Source organism: Fundulus heteroclitus, unplaced genomic scaffold, assembly GCF_011125445.2.
Source record: "Fundulus heteroclitus isolate FHET01 unplaced genomic scaffold, MU-UCD_Fhet_4.1 scaffold_71, whole genome shotgun sequence".
NCBI classification, from domain to species: domain Eukaryota; kingdom Metazoa; phylum Chordata; class Actinopteri; order Cyprinodontiformes; family Fundulidae; genus Fundulus; species Fundulus heteroclitus.
The window spans coordinates 786,436-806,309 of NW_023397154.1; the positions used below are offsets into that span (position 1 = coordinate 786,436).

At 40.0% G+C, this 19,874-nt stretch overlaps 1 protein-coding gene across 2 annotated transcripts in view; it reads left to right on the plus strand.

Moving 5' to 3' along the window:
• The window catches only part of lratb.1 (lecithin retinol acyltransferase b, tandem duplicate 1), a 38,422-nt gene that overhangs the window by 5,032 nt on the left and 13,516 nt on the right, over positions 1-19,874 (plus strand). The window contains exons 6-16 of one of the 2 annotated variants that reach the window (XM_036133967.1): positions 1,660-1,759; positions 3,377-3,420; positions 4,096-4,173; positions 6,294-6,490; positions 10,788-10,852; positions 13,304-13,410; positions 13,676-13,778; positions 15,568-15,667; positions 18,502-18,541; positions 18,628-18,679; positions 18,801-18,954. In XM_036133967.1, the coding sequence (XP_035989860.1) occupies positions 1,660-1,759; positions 3,377-3,420; positions 4,096-4,173; positions 6,294-6,490; positions 10,788-10,852; positions 13,304-13,410; positions 13,676-13,778; positions 15,568-15,667; positions 18,502-18,541; positions 18,628-18,679; positions 18,801-18,954 (1,040 nt within the window). The remainder of the gene's footprint in view (positions 1-1,659; positions 1,760-3,376; positions 3,421-4,095; positions 4,174-6,293; positions 6,491-10,787; positions 10,853-13,303; positions 13,411-13,675; positions 13,779-15,567; positions 15,668-18,501; positions 18,542-18,627; positions 18,680-18,800; positions 18,955-19,874) is intronic. The other variant, XM_036133968.1, reaches the window with a different exon arrangement.

Genomic DNA, 19,874 nt, shown 5'->3' on the forward strand with positions numbered 1-19,874 from the left:
TCAAATCTTTAAAATAACCTTCATAAATATGTTAAATTTATTACAAATATGTCATGAGACCTATAAATATGTTACATTTATTATAAATATCTCATTATTAGATGTATAAATATGTTAAATTTGCTATAAATGTCATGAGACCTATAAATATGTTACATTTATTATAAATATCTCATTATTAGACTTATAAATATGTTAAATTTGCTATAAATATGTCATGAGACCTATAAATATGTTAAATTTATTATAAATATGTCATTATGAGACCTATAAATGTGTTAAACGTACTAATATGTTACATTTGCTATAAATATGTCATGAGACCTATAAATATGTTACATTTATTCTAAATATCTCATTTTTAGACCTATAAATATGTTAAATTTATCATTAATATGTTAATTTGAGACCTATAAATATGTTAAACTTACTATAAATCTCATTATGACACCTATAAATGTGTTAAAATCGCTATATTTTATTTATGCCACCTATAAATATGTTAAACTTACTATAAATCTATAAAAACCTTTACCCTGAGACAGCAGGTCCCGCCTGCAGTAGGTGAAGCTCATCTCATTATTAGACTTATAAATATGTTACATTTATAATAAATATGTCATTATGAGACCTATAAATATGTTAAATTTGCTATAAATATGTCATGAGACCTTTAAATATGTTAAATTTATTAGCAATATATCATTATGAGACCGATAAATATGTTAAATTTATTATCAATATATCAGTATGAGACCTATAAATATGTTAAATTTGCTATCAATATCTAATTATTAGACCTATAAATATGTTAAATTTATCACAAATATGTCATGAGACCTATAAATATGTTACATTTATTATAAATATCTCATGAGACCCATAAATATGTTATTATGTTACTATAAATACTTCTTTAAAATAACCATCATAAATATGTTACATTTATTATAAATATCTCATTATGAGACCTATAAATGTTAAAATTGCTATAAATATCTAATTATTAGACCTCTAAATATGTTAAATTTGCTATAAATATGTCATGAGACCTATAAATATGTTAAATTTATAAAAAATATGTTATTATGAGACCTATAAATATGTTAAATTTGCTATAAATATCTAATTATTAGGCCTATAAATATGTTACATTTATCACAAATATGTCATGAGACCTATAAATATGTTACATTTATTATAAATATTTCATTATGAGACCCATAAATATGTTATTATGTTACTATAAATACTTCTTTAAAATAACCATCATAAATATGTTACATTTATTATAAATATCTCATTATGAGACCTATAAATGTTAAAATTGCTATAAATATCTAATTATTAGACCTCTAAATATGTTAAATTTGCTATAAATATGTCATGAGACCTATAAATATGTTAAATTTATCATAAATATGTCATTATGGGACCTATAAATATGTTAAATTTGCTATAAATGTCTAATTATTAGGCCTATAAATATGTTACATTTATCACAAATATGTCATGAGACCTATAAATATGTTAAATGTATCATAAATATGTCATTATGGGACCTATAAATATGTTAAAGTTACTATAAATACTTTATTTATGACACCTTTACCATGAGGCAGCAGGTGAAGCGGCTGACCTCCCTCTCTCCGTGTTCAGGGCCGAGCCGATCCGCCGCTGCCTGGACCTGGGGGCCGACATCGTGGTGACGGGACGCTGCGTGGACAGCGCCGTGGCCCTGGGGCCCCTCATGCACACGGTACGGCGGGCTGCCGGCGCCCCCCCAGGGAGGGGAGGGGCTCTCACACCCTGCTGCTGATGATGGTTCACTCTGCTGGAGTCACGAGTGAACAGATCTCTGCTTTCTGCAGGTTTTAGGAAAGAAAAACCGTACAGTGTGTGACGTTTAGTATGTTGGCGGCACAGGAAGTCAGAGCATGAACACGTCTCACAGCTTGAAGTCTCTAACTAGAACAACACGCTTACATAACGTGCTCGGCTGCTACACAGGGAGAACAACCAGTGCAGACAGACCCTGGGCTGGGAACCACTGCACCACCCCCAGTGGTGAGGCATCAGGATGAGCTGCTCTACTGCGCCATCAGGTGGACAATAAGTGTACGGCAGGCGGAACTGAGTTCAGTGTGAAGCTTTAAAGTGAATGACTGGATAATTCTGGCTGTGATTTAATCCGTCTTTATGCTCCAAAAGCTGAACTGAAGGAGAAAGTGGGAACAAGGGTTGTAATGTCGTTACTGTCTAACTGTGCTCATAATGATGGACTTTATTTATCCAGGCAAGGCAAATTTATTTGTTTAGCACATTTCAGTACAGAGACAATGCAAAGCGCTTTACATGATTAAAATATAGGAAAATAAAAACAGAGTGAAAGCAAGTTGGAATAAAATGTTGAAAAACTGAAAAAAAATAAAACATGGGAAAATGGAAACTTAAAGAAAATATAAAAAAACGGACTAAAAAGTTGATCTAATGATGTTTCAGTAAAACAGTTTAACTAGAACAGTCGAAGGCACTCCTAAACAAATTGGTTTTTAATTTTGATTTAAAAGAGCCTCATCGAGTTAAAAAAATCTCTAACCCAGGCTAGAACTGAAAAATAAACCTTAGTGGGGATCCAAACCCATGACTCTCAGTGAAAGCACCGTCACTTGGAACCACTGGATGAAAGAATATCTGTTAACCAGAGGGGAAAAATGACAGAGCTGGAAGAGCAGCAGACACTTTAAATAATTTGGGATCAACATTTTTCTGTCTCTTCCAACTCCCTCTTCTTTGTTGCTGATTTCAAAGCTGAAAATGAGACTTAAATGTCTTGCAAAAGAATCCGAGACAACAAGATGTGGGGGGCAGTCGGCAGCGTTTAGCTTCCCTTATGGGTCCCGCTCAACCCGGCAACCCAGTTCTTGAATCAATCCTGTGGAGCGGCTGGTTCTGGAGGCTTCAAACCACCAAACACATGATGTATAACATGTGACCCATAATGTAGCAGAACAGGAGCGTTCACCACTTATATAATGTAACTTTTTTTCTTTGGTTGTATGTTGGTATGCAGAATAAAGCAAACGGCTATTTAAACAAGAAAGTAAATGAATTACTATAAAATATCTTAACATAACCATATATGGAGCTTCCACCAGAAGAAATTGTGTTTTTTAAGGCTAACAATCACCGGGTTGTTTTTTTCCAACGTCTGGTTTGAGTCGCCTAAGAGCTGTTTGTGGTCAGAAGATGAATGTTGATTACCTAAACGTGTTTTTCACTGGAAGACATTCATGGCTGGGTGGAGGTGGTCAGGTGGCTGTTTATGATCTGTTTTTGGTCCACATGGGGCTTAAAATCTGTGTTTCTGTTGCAGTTTGGATGGAAGAGAGACGATTATGACCTGCTTGCAGCAGGAAGGTAAAGAGAGACACCCAAAAACACCCAGAAATATGCATTTCATACACATATCCTCACTAGAAAACCTAAAACGTCTCCATTAAGAGCAAAGTAGAACCACAGTCAAACTCTTAAACTTGCTGATTGAAGCTGATTCTGATTCTATATGTAAATTATTTATATCGAGATCTGTGCAACAGTCCGGGTTTTTTCAACTTATTGTGTAAATGCAGGCATTCTTTTAAAAGCTCAGGTCCGGATTAGACCCAAAGTACAATTTCATACAAATGTTAATCAGCCTTGTTTTTCAGAAGGACATCGAGGCATTTGAACCTATTTCATGTTGGTGGAGACATGGTTTTACCAGCCTAAACTTACATTTTGGTCTCTTTTAAACTCTTTTTCCACAATTTACAGCTTTTGACTTTTTTTTATTACATTTTTGCATTCTTCTCTTTTGAAGCTCTTTAGTTTAATCAAACATAATTTATGTCAAGAAATGAATTGGTGAAAGGAATCAAAATCTATTCTGCTAAATTAGACTGACTTGTGACAAAAAGTCATTGTTTCCTTGCATAATATTTGCATCATTAATAAAAACACGAAATGCCAATAAAAGTACAATAGATGCTAAAAAAAAACTTCCCCTCAGAATGATTTTCTACTGATTTGTAAGCTTTTATCGTTGTATTTCAGCCTGGCGGGTCATCTGATTGAGTGCGGCGCTCAGAGTACTGGTGGGATCTTCACCGACTGGCACCAGGTTCCCGACTGGTGAGTTTCACCTGAACAAACATTGGAGTTTTATTCCTCCGTCTCCGGTTTACTCTGACTTCAGTTACTATGCCGCTCTAATATTTAACTGGGGTTGTGAAACGTAGTTATCAGTAGTCGGTGTCTGACAGATGATGTCGTGGTGGTGGTAAATCTGTCATGGAAGAGTCAACCAACAGCCAAGTTTAGGACCCCTCAAGAGGCAACTCCCACCGTTTGCAAAAATATTCAGAACTTGAGTTATTTTGTGTTTTTGCAGAGACAAGAGTTTCTGTTTTTGCTGCTTTCTGAACAGAAAAACTGTTGCTTTGTTTACTGCATCTAACCATCTGAATCTGACAGGACAACTCCCATCTCCCTGAACAAAAAGGGACAAACAAGGGATGCTAGCTGTTAGCTCGACTCTCACTAACTGACTTTGACAGCTTTTTCTCTTGAGCAAGTGTTGTTTGACTCTGAGTAGCTGTTATATTTCCTACAGTTGTTAATTTGACTTGTGATAGCAGTTAATGTGACTTTTATTAACTGTTAGCTTGTGTAGCTGTTCGCTTGGCTAACAGTGGCTAGCTAACTAACAGAGCACCTTCTCCCATTGCTGCTCTGTTTAGCTTGTAGCAGTTAGCTTACTTGACTAGTCATAGCTGTTAGCTTGCAGGACAATTAGCTTGGCTTTCATTACTTGCTTGACTTTGGAAACCTGTTAGCTTGAACAAGTGTTGTTTGATTCTGATTAGCTGTTGGCTTGACTCATGATAACAGTTAGCTTAACTTTGAGAAGCTGTTAACTTCACTTTTATTAACTATTAGCTTGTGTAGCTGTTTCCCTGGCTATCAGTGGCTGGCTAACTAACAGAGCCCCTCCTCCCATTACTGCTCTGGTTAGTTTTAAGGGCATTGGAAGCAAATCCCTCAGATACTAAACCACAGCCAAGCCTAACCAGTGTTTTAGGGAAAACCATGTCTCATCTTAGGGTGTCCAGGTCCAGACATCTCCAATTTCAAAAAGTTTTCATGTAGCAGGGAATGTCCCCAGAAATGTGACTACTTTATCATTCCTCTGAATAGTTGTTAATTTAGCAGTTAGCTTAACTTTGAGAAGGTGTTTACTTGACTATTAATAGCTGTTAGCTTGCAGGGCAATTAGCTTGGCTTTCATTACTCGCTTGACTTTGGAAACCTGTTTGCTAGATTAAGTGTTGTTTGATTCTGATTAGCTGTTTGCTTGACTCACGATTGCAGTTAGCTTAACTCTGAGAAGCTGTTTACTTGACTATTAATCTCTGTTAGCTTGCAGCGTAATTAGCTTGGCTTTCATTACTCGCTTGACTTTGGAAACCTGTTTGCTTGAGCAAGTGTTGTTTGATTCTGTTTAGCTGTTAGCTTGACTCATGATTGCAGTTAGCTTAACTTTGAGAAGCTGTTAACTTTACTTTTATTAGTTATTAGCTTGCATTGCTGTTTGCTTGGCTAACAGTGGCTAACTAAAAGTTAATGACCCCCCTGCTCTGTTTAGTTTTAAAGGCAGTGGAAGCAAGTTGGCTTTACTCTGAAAACATATTAAGCTAAATCTTAATAGTTGTTAGCTTGCATAGCTGCTAGCTTTATGCCGAGTACCCATTAGCTTATCTTCTCCATGAATAGTTCTCCAAACTGAGATCCCTCTGGTTGCTGTCTGCTGTAGGTAAGGTAAGGTACTGACTTCTCAGAAGTACCCCTCTACACATAGTAAAGAGCAAGTTCACCCATTTGATGTTATTCTGGTCCCCTGACATAAACAATTAAAAATAAAGACGGAAAGATCTGGAAATCTAAAGAAATCTTGAATCGATTAAAAAACAATTACTAATTAAAGATCTGCAATGTTTGCAAGCACCAGTGTTTAAGGAGACATTTTTGTCCTGACGTGCTCAAAGTACCACAAACCTGTTTGTGCACTGGAATAATAAAAAAGGCCTTAAGGGGTTTGAAGAGTGTTGTTTTACAGTTGGATGTTTCCGGCCCTTTGGTTGTGTAAACTAAGTCGATATGGCCACCACACAGCCTCAAGAAGAAGCGTTCAGAATGTCCAGATGGACGGACGCAGACACAAACCTGACCGCTGCCATCTGACCCCTCCTCAGGGACAACATCGGCTTCCCGGTGGTTGAATGTTCCTCCGACGGCTCCTTCGTCCTCTCCAAGCCTCCGGGCACCGGCGGCCTGGTGTCCTTCGGAACCGTCGCCGAGCAGCTGGTGTATGAGATCGACGACCCGCGGAGATACCTGCTGCCTGACGTCATCTGTGATTTCAGCCAGGTGGCCATGCAGGAACTACCGGGTACCCGCACACACACACACACACACACACACACTGAGTGTCGAGGACATGACCACAGTTTGAACCGCTGACTGTTTTCATAACCCTGAAAAACTCCTAAACAAATGCATCTGGAACTTGGTTTGCCCCCCCCCCCCGACTGAACCCCTCACCCTCCTCTGAGCCTCCATTAGACTCTCTATCAGTGATCAGTCACAGATTTTCCTTTTATAAACCTAAACATGGATCCATCGGCCCCCGACTGAACCCATGGGCAGCTCTGCAGCAGCACCTAACCTTCGCTTGAACCGCGGAAACCTTCTGCTGAACTCCTCCTCGCTGATAAAAACGCCTCATTTTCCGCCTGTTTGGCCATTAATTCAGGACCTTCTTGACTGATAGGGAGAAACTGCACTACTGTTGCCAGATTTCTGAAATTCCACCCTCAGCTCTCCCTCCGGCTCAGCCTGAGTAAATAGAAGCTGTGTATGCGTTTGGCTTGGGTGCATACAGAATATTTCACACGTATAGGTGGATATACGACGCAGTTTTACCCAGATCTGCAGCATGACGCCTGACAGCTAGGAAGCGTCAGCAGAAATGTGTATTTTTGTTAAACAAAACTTTCAATTTTACCTTTTTAAAAGAATAAATTATGTTGTCTAAATTTATTGCAGGGAAGAATGTCTCTCAAGCTGAAAAATCACATAAAAATAGACGAGCTCAGACGACGCTCCCTACAGTTAAAGCATAATTTGGGGTTAGAATGATTCCTCTGCAGGTAACATAAACAGGGCATTGCAATCATAATCTAGTGAAAAAACATTGGAAAGGATTAGCATATTTCTCACTCTGCAGTGCAAAGTGTATTTAAACCATTCCAGGAATGTGAAAGCGTCTCAGAGAGCAGGCGTAAACTGGGCAGCTCTGATCCACTGGACCACAGAACCAAGAATTTACACATTAACAAGACCACCAGAAACTCTATTTATAAGACAATTATGATGGTGTCCCTCAGGTACGATCACAAGGCCCACTAATATTATGCCTTTAATTGTTCACTTCTGTATTTTATCAATCAAAGTTTCTTTATCTAACACTTTTCAACAGTCCATGCGGTGCACAAAGTGCTTAACAAGCTAAAATACAAACGAAAAGCTGCTGAGACAAAATAGATGAAATATAAAAGTGTATAGGAAAATAACAGGATAGAAAGAGATAAACTTTCTTAAAAGTGCATAACGGCACACTGCAAAAACGGAACTAAAAATAAGTGACATTTTGTTGAAATTAGTGTATTTGTCCTTGATTTGAATAGGTAAATAATCTTATCTGCCAATGGAATGAGTAATTTTACCCCTAGAATTAGATAAATAAATATAATGCACTTGAAATAAGATGATGGAGATGAGTTGTTCCTGTTTTAAGTGCATAAATCTTATTCCATTGGCAGATAATCCTATTTACCTGCTCAAATCAAGGGCACATACACTCATTTGAAGAAATGTTCACTAATTTAAGTTATGTTTTTGCAGTGCACAATTCAAAACAATTTTGAGAGCAATATAGAAAAATAAAACCACAAAATAAACAAAAGTTATCCACAGTTGAGCAGCTAGGAGTGAAAGGCCTGTCTGAAGAGACGTGTTTTTAGCGGTGGTTTAAAGACTATTTTAATTATTTCTTTGTTGACGATAAACAAACAATAGGCCTTCTTCCAGCAGTTTTATGACGCCTCAGATGTTTTACTGCAAATAAATGGTATTGATGTCATTGATTAATGCAAAGTAGCACATTATTGTGCAGTGGAAGGAAAATCACGCATCGTTGCCATAAATCTTTACAAATTGAAGTTAGAAAAGATTTTTTTTCTGCCCGCTTTTACCCTGATAACCTGGAATAAGAACCAGAGACACTGATGCCTTAAGAAGTCGCCACATTTTACACAGATCCCACCTGTGTGCAGTTTAATCTCAGGAAAAATGCAGCTGTTGCTGCCTCAGAGGTTTGTTAGAGAACATCATGAAGGCAAAGGAGCCCAGCAGACGGGTCAGGGAGAAAGTTCAGAGCAAGAAAATACATTTTATCCAACTGCTGATCGTTCTAATGTAGCACTGAAGGAGATACGCTGCAAAAAGGGAACTAAGAGTAAGGAACATTTTCTTGAAATGAGAGCATTTGTCCTTGATTTAAACAGGCATTTTTAAATGGTCTGCCAATAAAATAAGATTTATGTACTTGAAATAGGAGCAACTCATCTCCCTCTTCTTATTTTCCCTGCAGAATATCTAATTATCTTGAAGTATTCTTCAAAATACTCGTTCTCCTGGCAGATAATTTTCTTTACACACTCAAATTAAGGGAAAATGCACATGTGATCCAAAAAGGAACTAAAATTTGCTTGAAAATTAGTGTATCTGTCATTGATTTCATGGGGTAAATAAGATTATCTGCCAATGGAACGAGTATTTTTTTACCCCTAACATAATATAATTCAATATATTCACTTGAAATAACACGATGGTGATGAATTTTTCCCAGTCTAAGTTTTATGATCCGATCCCATTGGCAGATTATCTTGTTTATCTGCTCTAAACAAGGGAAAAAACACTAATTTGAAGCAAATTTGACTTTGTTTTTGTTCCCTGTTTGCAGTGTAGCCTCATCTTTACAGCATCTGTACCACCAAACTGAACCTGTCCTTGTTTTTATGGAGTTTGTTCTGGAGCTTCTCCTTCATGTTCTCCATCTATAATGTTCCCTTGATAATCTTTTGCAGCCTGTTCTATCAAATTCCAACACTAATCCACCGTTTTGGCTGGAAGAATGAGAAGAGGCGCCTAAAACATCGACCTCTCAGCACATTTATTCCTCCTACAGAATCAGAATCCGCCCTGAAGGTCCGATCATGGCGGCTTTGGGAACCTTCAGCTCCCGCTGCCGCTGAAAAATGTAAATATTTCCGTCTAATTGAAGCTGCCTGAACTCCCGGGGCCCGTTTGACCACTCGCCGACCCGTCTCAGTTTATCTCTGAACGATAACGAGGCGGGGAAGGGAACCGGAGACGGGCCGAGTCTGCAGCCCGGTTCAAACGGGGGTGAAGGAAGCGCTGGGTGCTGTTCTCAGGCCGGAGAAGAGGAGCAGCCATCTTCCTCCTCTCTGTGGACTTAAACAGCACAGAGGCCCTTAATACGCGTCTTTAAGGTTCGGCTGGAAACAAAAACAAGCAGAAAGGATGAATGTTGGCCACAAGGTCCCCGGTTTGAATCCCACAGCGTGCTACTCTGGGCCCCTGAGCAAGACCCTCAGAACCACCTGCCCACCACTCCCTGAGGGACGGAGTAAATGCAGACGAAGAAATAAAGAAGCTAATAATGATAAAATACAAAGAAATATGGAGTAAAAACGGTCCACCATGGTGCAAACAGAAAAATAAATAAAATTAGTTTAAATACCTATTTTAGCTTATGCTAAATTATTACAAAATATACACTGCAAAAACAGAACTAAAAATAAATTAAAATATTATTGAAAAGAGTGTATTTGTACTTTATTTGAGCAGGTAAATAAAATAATCTGCCAATGGAATGGCAGATTATGGCAAAATTTCCAAATTTCTTTCCATTGGCAGATAATCTTATTTACCTGCTCAAATCAAGGACAAATACAATAATTTCAAGAAAATTCTACTTATTTTTAGTTCTGTTTTTGCTGTGTAATAATATGCTTAAAACACAAATGTAGACTAGCTAAAGATATATAAAAATAGATCTATAAATAAATAAATTAACAGCGTTTAACAATAGATGGTTGAATAATATTGAAAATCTAGAACAAGAGCTAATAGGAAAAATGGAAATGTCTTAAAAAATTACTGGTTTGAGTTTTTTAAACGGCTACAATTGATCCAATTACGCATTTAAAATAGAGACATAAAAATAATTGAATGGAAAACTAAGAAATTAATTTTGCGCAAAAAAAATGTAAAATAAAAGTATTCAGCGATAAAATTGTACACTTTTATTTTATGAATGATATATAAAATATATAAAATGGAGATTTTTGTGAAAAAAAAGTTGGAAATAAATGACAGAGGTTCAGTTAAATATAAAAAAAATCAGCAAAAACTGCAATATTGGTGCCAAATATTTGAATAAAGTTGTCAAAATAAAAGCATTTAATAAACGCAGCACCAGGCCGTCTTAGTGAACTTTACTGCGGTCCGTCTACAGCTTTCCATCATGAATCATCAAACCTCGGCGAGGCTAACGAGCCGTTTATGTTTCTGTTTCTGTTTTTGTTTTTGTTTCTGTCCAGGTGTAGAAGGAGGCGCGGTCAGAGTCACCGGGGCCAAGGGCTCCGCCCCGTCTCACGACTATAAGGTGAGTTAATTCTCGTTAGAGTTACCTGAGCTGTCTCTGCTGCTATAGGCTCAGGCTGCTGGAGGACATTAAAGGAGTTATCCCTGGTAGCATGACTGAGGAGATCAGTTTAGTCTGAACTGGTTTTTCCCCAATGAGAAGCCCTCCTTCTCTCCCCGGTCTCCTCCTGGTCGATGTGGACGAGACTGAACACACATTTAAATCTGGTATACAACCATCTGGAGGAAACGAGGTCATATCGAAAGACTTTTCCTCATTTTCTCTGACATAAATGGCAAAATTATACTTTCTTATACGAATGGTCAGCGCTAACATGCTGTTCTGTCCACATAACCTGGTTAGCAACTCTCTGCACCTCGTTGTGACATTAGCAGAGAAAGTCGTCCCGGGTTGACCACATTTCACTGCTTTTTCCTACTAAAGTAAAACCTGGATTCACTTCATAGCATAATCAGTGAGTCAATAGTTTTTATCAAACTACATATTTTAACTCATAATACATTGTCTAAAAAGTTATTCTCTTAACCAGACAAAATTAGAATAAGGTGTAGTTCCTTTAAGTTCTATTATTCTCACTGCGCTGAATTCTCCTACTACTCTCCAATTTTGCATTATTTGTTGTAATTTCAACTTTTAACTTTTTGATCTGTGTCATTTTTCTCTTCCTAGTAGCTTTACCTGGTCTGGGGTTCTGTTAGCTGTGACATCATCCTGGTGGGGGGGGTCATCTGAGCTACTGCTGTCAACGATTTTATCTTATTGCTGATCCAGCTCTAGAGCAGAAAAACTGGCTCGGAGCTTCTCTGCTTACCTGTTTCTCTGCTAGATCATCTGAGCTAACTGCTGTCAACGATTTTTATCTTATTGCTGATCCAGCTCTAGAGCAGAAAAACTGGCTCGGAGCTTCTCTGCTTACCTGTTTCTCTGCTAGATGAAACCACTAGAGGAGCCATTATGTTTTTACTTGTCTCTCACATAGAAAGTACTCCTGGATCAATGGGAGCTTCTGTGCTTTCTGTGTCTCTGCTCTGTCTTCTCTAACATAGAAAGTACTCCTAGGTCAAATGTGGAGCTTCTGTGGCTTTCTGTGTCTCTGCTCTGGTCCTATCTCTAACATAGAACAGTACCTCCTGGGTCAATGGGAGCTTCTGAGCTTCTCTGTGTCTCCTGCTCTGTCTTCTCTAAGCATAGAAATTACTCCTAGGTCAATGTGAGCATTCTGTGCTTTCTGTGTCTCTGGCTCTGTCCTTCTCTAACATAGAAAGTACTCCTGGGTCAATGTGAGCTTCTGAGCTTTTTGTGTCCTCTGCTCTGTCTTCTCTAACATAGAAAGTACCTCCTGGTCAATGTGAGCGTTCTGAGCTTTCCTGTGTCTCTGCCTGGTCTTCTCTAACATAGAAAGTACTCCTGGATCAATGGTGAGCTTCTGAGCTGTCTTGATGTCTCTGCTCTGTCCTTCTCTACATAGAAAGTACTTCCTGGGTCAATGTGAAGCTTCTTGAGCTTTCCTGTGATCTCTGCTCTGTCGTCTCTAACATAGAAAGTACTCCTGGGTCAATGTGAGCTTCTGTGCTTTCTGTGTCCGCTGCTCTGTCGTCTCGAACATAGCAAGTACTCCTGGATCAATGTGAGCTTCTGAGCTTTCGGTGCCTCTGCTCTGTCTTCTCTAACATAGAAAGTAACTCCGGGATCAATGTGAGCTTCTGAGCTTTCTGTGTCTCTGCTCTGTCTTCTCTAACATAGAAAGTACTCCTGGATCAATGTTGAGCTTCTGAGCTTTCTGTGTCTCTGCTCTGTCTTCTCTAACATAGAAAGTACTCTCCTGGGTCAATGTGAGCTTCTGAGCTTTCTGTGTCTCTGCTCGGTCTTCTCTAAACATAGAAATTACTCCCTGGGTCATGTGAGCTTCTGTGCTTTCTGTGTCTCTGCTCTGTCTTCTCTAACATAGAAAAGTACCACTGGGTCATTGAGCTTCTGAGCTTTCTGTGTCTCTGCTCTGTCTTCTCTAAGCCCCAGTGGGTGGAGGCAGATGAGCGTTCACACTGAGCCTGGTTCTGGTTCTGCTGGAGGTTCTCCTCCCTGTTAAAGGGGGAGTTTTCCTCTCCACTGTCGCTTCATGCATGCTCAGTTATGAGGGATTGCTGCAAAGCCATCACAATGCAGACGACTGTCCACTGTGGGCTCTACGCTCTTTCAGGAGAGTGAATGCTGCTTGGAGAGACTTGATGCAACCTGCTGGGTTTCCTTAGAGAGGAAACTTTCTGACCAACCTGGAGGATCTGATGGAGTCTGACTTTGTTAAGAGCCTTGAGATGATATGTGGTGAATTGGTTCTATATAAATAAACACAGTTGAGCTGAATGAGCTCAGCATCACCAGCAGGGGGCGCCAGCAGCAGCAGGGACTTTAATTGAGCTTTAATTGAGCTGTCTTTGTGGTCCTGATGTCCAGGTTTGCGCCACCTACCTGGACGGCTTCAGAGCCACGGCGGTGTGTCCTGTGGGGGGGCCCAGGGCGGCAGAGAAGGCCCGGCGCACCGCAGACAGCATCATCAAACGGTGCGTGGCAGAAAACCAGTTTCTCTTTGCTGGTTCTGGTTGTCTCTGTTGTTTTCCATCAGTTGCTGCATATTAATGGAATAAATATTTCTAATTTTAAAGCTTTTTGCTCTGTTCCTTATATTTTTCTTTGCTAGAACCTGAACCACAGTTTAATCAAGTCTCATTGTGACCAGTCCTTTATAATAAACTGTTTAAAGGTGTTTAATTAAGGTCTCTTAACGATCGCCGTGCAAATCTAATCAGTTTGTGGCGTTTGTTTTAGGACCAGAAGGATGTTTAAGCAGTTGGGACTCAAGGATTTCGACTCGGTCAACATCCAGGTTCTTGGAGCCGAAGACACATACGGCCCAAACGCTCGATGTAAGGTAAGAACAGGTAACGAGCAGCAGCTCGTTAAGCAGTCCTTCAGTCCGTTCTGGGTGGGAACAGATCCAGTTCTGGGTCTTTGGATCTTCTCTTGAATCTGGACTCAGTCTGAAAATACTGGATTACATAGAAAAATAAAAATGGATGAATTCCTGTTTGACTGGCTGATAATCAGGATCAGGCAGGAAGACGTTGATTAGGGTCAAATCCTTCACTGTAAGGTGGTTTGGTTCCAGTTTAGATTGTTTTCCATCTGCTCCAGAGTTGTGAAAGTTGAAGCCAGCGACTTAATTAGAGTCAAATTAATTCTCGATAAATAGTTCAGCTTGATTTGACACCAATATCGATTAGGGCTGGACGATATAGGAAAAAAAGCTTATCGATTAAAAAAAAAAAATGTATATTGATCGATATCAATAATTATTGAAAATATTTAAACCCATATTTTATGTGCAGCTCTGCCTGGACATTTTATGATATTGCTAAATGATTTAATTTTAATAAAAAACACAAACACATAATTCCAATTAAATCTTTATTTAACCAACTTTTTTTTGACCATAACAGAATTTTTTTTAAAGAAAAATAACTTAAGAGACCTGAGTTATGTTATTAAATAATGACAAAGAATAAACTATAGTGACCAGTAAAATGACCAAAATAAATATACCAAATAAATAAATAAAATAGCCTATTTAGGTGGGAATAGTACACTAGTTATTTCTCAGGTTTCATAATTGAGAGGCTAATGCAGGGCTGAGGTCAAAGGTTGTGGCGTGTAAGGCCGCTCCTTGCTGCGACATATTCACGTGCTCTGTGTTGTGGTTTGTGAGGGCGGGGCTTTGTGACGGCGTGCCTGGGTCCGGCGCAATACGATCTGTCGAGAGGAAGGAAGTAGCTGACTGTAGCATCAACTAATATGATAGGCTGAAAGGAAGGAAGGAAGGAAAACTGTTTCTATATCGAAAGTTTTTATCGGCCCTGTTTTTTCCTATCGTGCCACACGTCTATCGATCGATATATATATTGTTATTGAATTATCGTCCAGCCCCAATATCGATATTTATTGCTTTCATATAATGCTCAAAGTCATTTAATCACCAAAACCAGCCAAATATTTTAATGATGTTCTATTTATTGAACACTGATATATTAACAGGAAAACACCAAAAATGGGAGACACTGAAAAAATGGAACTAAAAGTGAAAGTTTCTTGAAATGTGTGTATTTGTCAATGATTTGAGCCTGTAAATAAGATGATCTGCCAATGGAGTGAGTGTTTTACCCCTAAAATAAGATTAACTGCACTTGCATTAAGATGATGGAGATGAGTTGTTCCTATTTTAAGGGCAAAAATCTCATTCCATTGGCAGATTATCTTATTTACAGGCTCAAATCAAGGACAAATGCAGTGATTTTAAGAACATCTTGCTTATTTTTAGTCGGGTTTTCGCCGTGTATGGATAATAAATTGTTTTTAAAAACATTAATCTCTGTATGGTACACCTGGATCGGTCTCCTGGCTGGAGCAGCAGGAGGAGCAGCGTTGTTTCCCCTCCAGCAGACGGTCTCCTCCCTGCTTCAGGAGCTTTGGGCCCACACGGCTCCTCTGCACCCGCCCGTTAAACCAAACGGGTCCGGGTCAGAGCCTGTTTCAAGCCTCTGGTCCCCTCTCTGTGGGCCCTTTGTCCCTCATTGGACACAGACGCTGGTCCTCTCCTCTCCTCCTCTGAATCCAGACCGTTGCTGCGTGGCTAACTCTGACTCTGGCTCTGTGTCTGTGCTCAGGACTCCAGGGAGGCCGTGATCTGGATGGCCGTGCGCCACAGACAGAGGAAGGCTCTGGAGATCTTCTCCAGGGAGGTGGCCCCCGCAGGCACCGGCATGGGTAGGACAGCCACGCTCATCACCGCTCATCACCGCTGATTATGTAAGCGTGTCATCAGGAGGAGGAACGGACGCGGCGCCTCTTCCCCCGCAGCAGATCAGATGCTAATTAGTGCGTTTAAACACAGCGTGAAGCCAGGATCACATGTCTACATCGTCCTCGTTCTTCAGAAACCTCCTGAGTTACTCCTGGAAAAGTCTTTCTATGAGTTCAGACGGGGGACAGCTGCTCAATGCGGCCCTTTTTTCTCTGATTAATACACTTTCCCCCCCTAATTATCTGTCGCGACATTAAACTCACACCGCAAAAACAGAACTAAAAGGAAGTGAAATTTGACTAGAGCAGGTAAATAAGACTAGTTGCCAATGGAATAAGATTTTTGCACTTTAAAATAGGAACAATTCATCTCCATCGTCTTATTTCAAGTGCAGGATGTCTAATTATCTTATTTTAGAGATTAATTGTTCCTGTTTAAGTGCAAAAATCTCATTCCATTGGCAAATAGTCTTATCTACCTGCTCAAATCAAGGGAAATTACAATGATTTCAAGACAATTTCACTTATTTTTAGTTCCCTTTTTGCAGTGCAGAGCTTGTGTTCAGTCCTCTGATCATCTTCTGTAGAGCAGAAGACCCAGACGCCATCACGAACACTTTCCTTTTCCTGCCACAGCGGTTCCCAAAGGTTTCAACCTGCGACCCCCCAGAATAACATCCAGACACGAGGGACCCCCGTCTGGAAATCGCAGCAATAACAAATAAAGTTTTAAAACTTGAGGAGTTTCGGTGTCACAAACAGGAAGAAACTACCGTGTTCTTCAGACTATAAGGCGCTCTGAATATTCAGTATAAATGGATCATAGGTCAAACATAAATACTTTTATCATCAGCGCAGTAAACCCAGCAGCTTCATCAACAGATTATTATATCTCAGTTTTCTCTGAGACTAAATTTATAGAAACAAACACGATCATATTCTGCTTTAATTTCTCCCTGCAGGTTAAAAACAACTGAAAACATGGTTTCCAAACCCAGAAGCAGCATTAACAGAGTTTACGGCTGTATAAACAAATAATTGACAGCAGACAGACAGATCAATCGATATATAACACGTTTTTTCACAAATAGGAAAATATTACCGTATTTCTCAGACTTTAAGACGCACTAAATGTTCCTCCAGGTGTGTAATATCACTCCTTCACGTCCTCAGCTCTCTGCACTGCAAAAACGAAACTAAAAATAAGTCAAATCTTCTCGAAATGAGTGTATTTGTCCTTAATTTGAGCAGGTAAATAAGATGATTTGCCAATTGAATAAGATTTTTACACTTAAAATAGGAACAACTCATCTCCATGATCTCATTTAGAGTGCAGTATGTCTAATCATCTTATTTTAGGGGTCAAAATACTCATTCCATTGGCAGATAATCTTATTTATGTGCTCAAATCAAGGACAAATGCATTCATTTCAAGATGATGTTACTTATTTTTAGTTCCGTTTTTGCAGTGTGTCTGCTTCTGTCAGGACAGACAAACTGCTGGATGACGTTTTCCAGTTCAGAGAATATGTCCTCACCTCTTTTATGTATATTTTTGTATATTTCTCCACTTTTTATTGATGACTACCCAACATTTCCCCTGTAATTTATTTATCCTCTGTAAAGGGACGGTAGGTAGAGGTTACTGACGCTACACTGCAGAAAGAGAACCGAAAGTATGTAAAGTTTTCTTGAACTGAGTGTATTTATTTTTTTATTGAGCAGCTAAATAAGATTATTTGCCAGTGGAATGAGATTTTTGCATTTAAAAGAAGAACAATTCATCTCCATCATCTTATTTGAAGAGCAGGATGTCTAATTATCTGATTTTAGGGGTAAAAATTCTCATTCGGTTGGTAAATAGTCCTATTGAGCTCCTCAAATTAAGGAGAAATACAATCATTTTAAGAACATTTAACTTACTTTAATTCCCTTTTTGCAATGTAATGAATTTCCCCTCATGGTGGTGATAAAGTTTATCTTATCTACATGTTAATACGTGTCTGACTGTTAAAGACGTTTATGTGCTCGTCCAGGTGCGGGATCAGCCAATCAGCTCTCTCCGTTTCCTCCATCTTTGTTTTTCCCCATCAGCGACTCTCTAAAGGCCGGAGACGCTGCGTGAAAAACTTTTATCTCACCGCAGCAGGAGAAAATTCGCAGAATTCAGGAAACTCTGAGGTTTCTGCTGAAGTGACGGCGCTAAGAGCCGCTTTCAGGGTTCTGGGTGAACACGGGGCGCTGAGGTCCAAACTGAACACGCTGGGTCCGTCTGCAGGAGGATGCACTGCAAAAACAGATCTAAAAATAAGTAAAATGTTCTTAAAGTTAGTGTATTTATCCTTGATTTGAGCAGGTAAATAAGATTATCTGCCAATGGAATGAGTATTTTGACCCCTAATATAAGATAATTAGACATCCTGCACTTGAAATAAGACGATGGAGATGAGTTGTTCCTATTTTAAGTGCAAAAATCTTATTCCATTGGCAGATAGTCTGATTTAGCTGCTCAAATCTAGGACAAATGCATTAATTTTAAGAAGATTTTGTTTATTTTAAGTTCCGTTTTTGCAGTGTGACTCTGGTCGCAGTGAAGAACGAGAACCAGAGCGAAGCGTTGCCTAAACACGCTTTAATTAATTGTCTGTGGCGTATTAAAGGGCCGGCGAGCCGTAAACAGACTCAGGGGTTCACTGAACCGGCGCTGGCTGCAGATAGCCGGGGTCACGACCCCCCCGGCGTGGGAGAGGAAGCTGGGCTGAAATCTCTTTTTTTTTTTCATCTCTCCCTACCTGCAGCTCCAGGCCTCACCGGCATCGTGGGCGGACGGCCCAGAGTGTGAGTTGTCTCCGCTGCACCTCCCAGAACCGCCGTCCTGCTCTGCTCTGCTTCTCTTAAGTCTGGTTCTGTCTCCACCCCCCCAGGTCTCCGGTCCTGAGACCCTTTTTCTTCCTGTACCCCAAATCGCAGCTGAAGGTGAGTGTGACCTGGAAAAGCTGTGATGTGTGACCGGTCTCACCCCTCAGGAGCGTCTGTGGGGACACCCTGTCTCACCTTGGGCCTAAAGCTGCCTGTCTCCTGTTAAATGTGGCGGCAGGTGGACGTCAGCGTCGCCGGGGAGCTGGTGGAGTCCCTGGAGGAGGCGGAGCCGGACGCACCTGAACAGAAACAGGAGGAGGCTCCTCCCCCCTGTGACCAGGACCTGCCTGACACAGGTGAACCGAGGCGTCCTCTTCTTCTTTGTCCCTCAGGTGTGTCCCCCAGGTGTGTCCCCCAGGTGTGTCCCAGCACCAGCACGCCTCATATGGCTGCATTACCTCCTCAGTCTGTCCCCAGGTTCCCCAGAATGATGGAGATCAGATGTTTCCAAGCAGGGAAATGTCTAAAATGCTCAAACATCATAACTACTAACCTCCGCGGTAAACCAGTAACCAGAGCCTAAGACACAGGTGTCAAACCCGAGGCCCGCGGGCCGAATCCGGCCCGTCAAGGCAATTTATCCGGCCCTCCATAGCAACAAAAACCATATCATGTCATAAAGTAGAGACATATGTCCTTTTAATGTGTATAAACGTGGGGTTTGAACCGGTTCAAGGAACGAAAACGAAAACCGGGAACTTTTTGTATTTTACAGGGAACAGAAACGAAACCGGAAACGTTATTTTTTTTTTTTTTTTATGTTCTGGAACTGGAACACTTATTTAAAAATAATGGTAACCGGTTAATACCGGTTTTATTTCGTTCCTCAAAGTTTTCGTTGCCTAATTAACTAAAAAATATATATATATATATTTTCCTGCCCACGTTACCATGACGGCTGAGGTTCACTTCCTGTGTGACATCACATCACACATTGCTGACTGAATGAGAGAGCGGTGTCTCCACTAGAGCTACACATCTTAAATAAGAGGTAAATTACGATCCATCGTTAAGTAAAACGCTCATTCCAAACACAATATCAATAGCTGGTTTAAGCTGGATGAGAAAGATGTGACATAATTCTATCATTAAACAGCTGACAGGAACGAAATTAACCATCCCGGGAACAGTATTGTTTTGTTCTAACCGGTTCGGGAACGTCAATTTATTTGTGGAACTCATAACCGGAAACGTTATAATTCCGTTTCTGTTCGGAACGAACCGATTGGGGGGAAAAAAATCGGTTCAAATC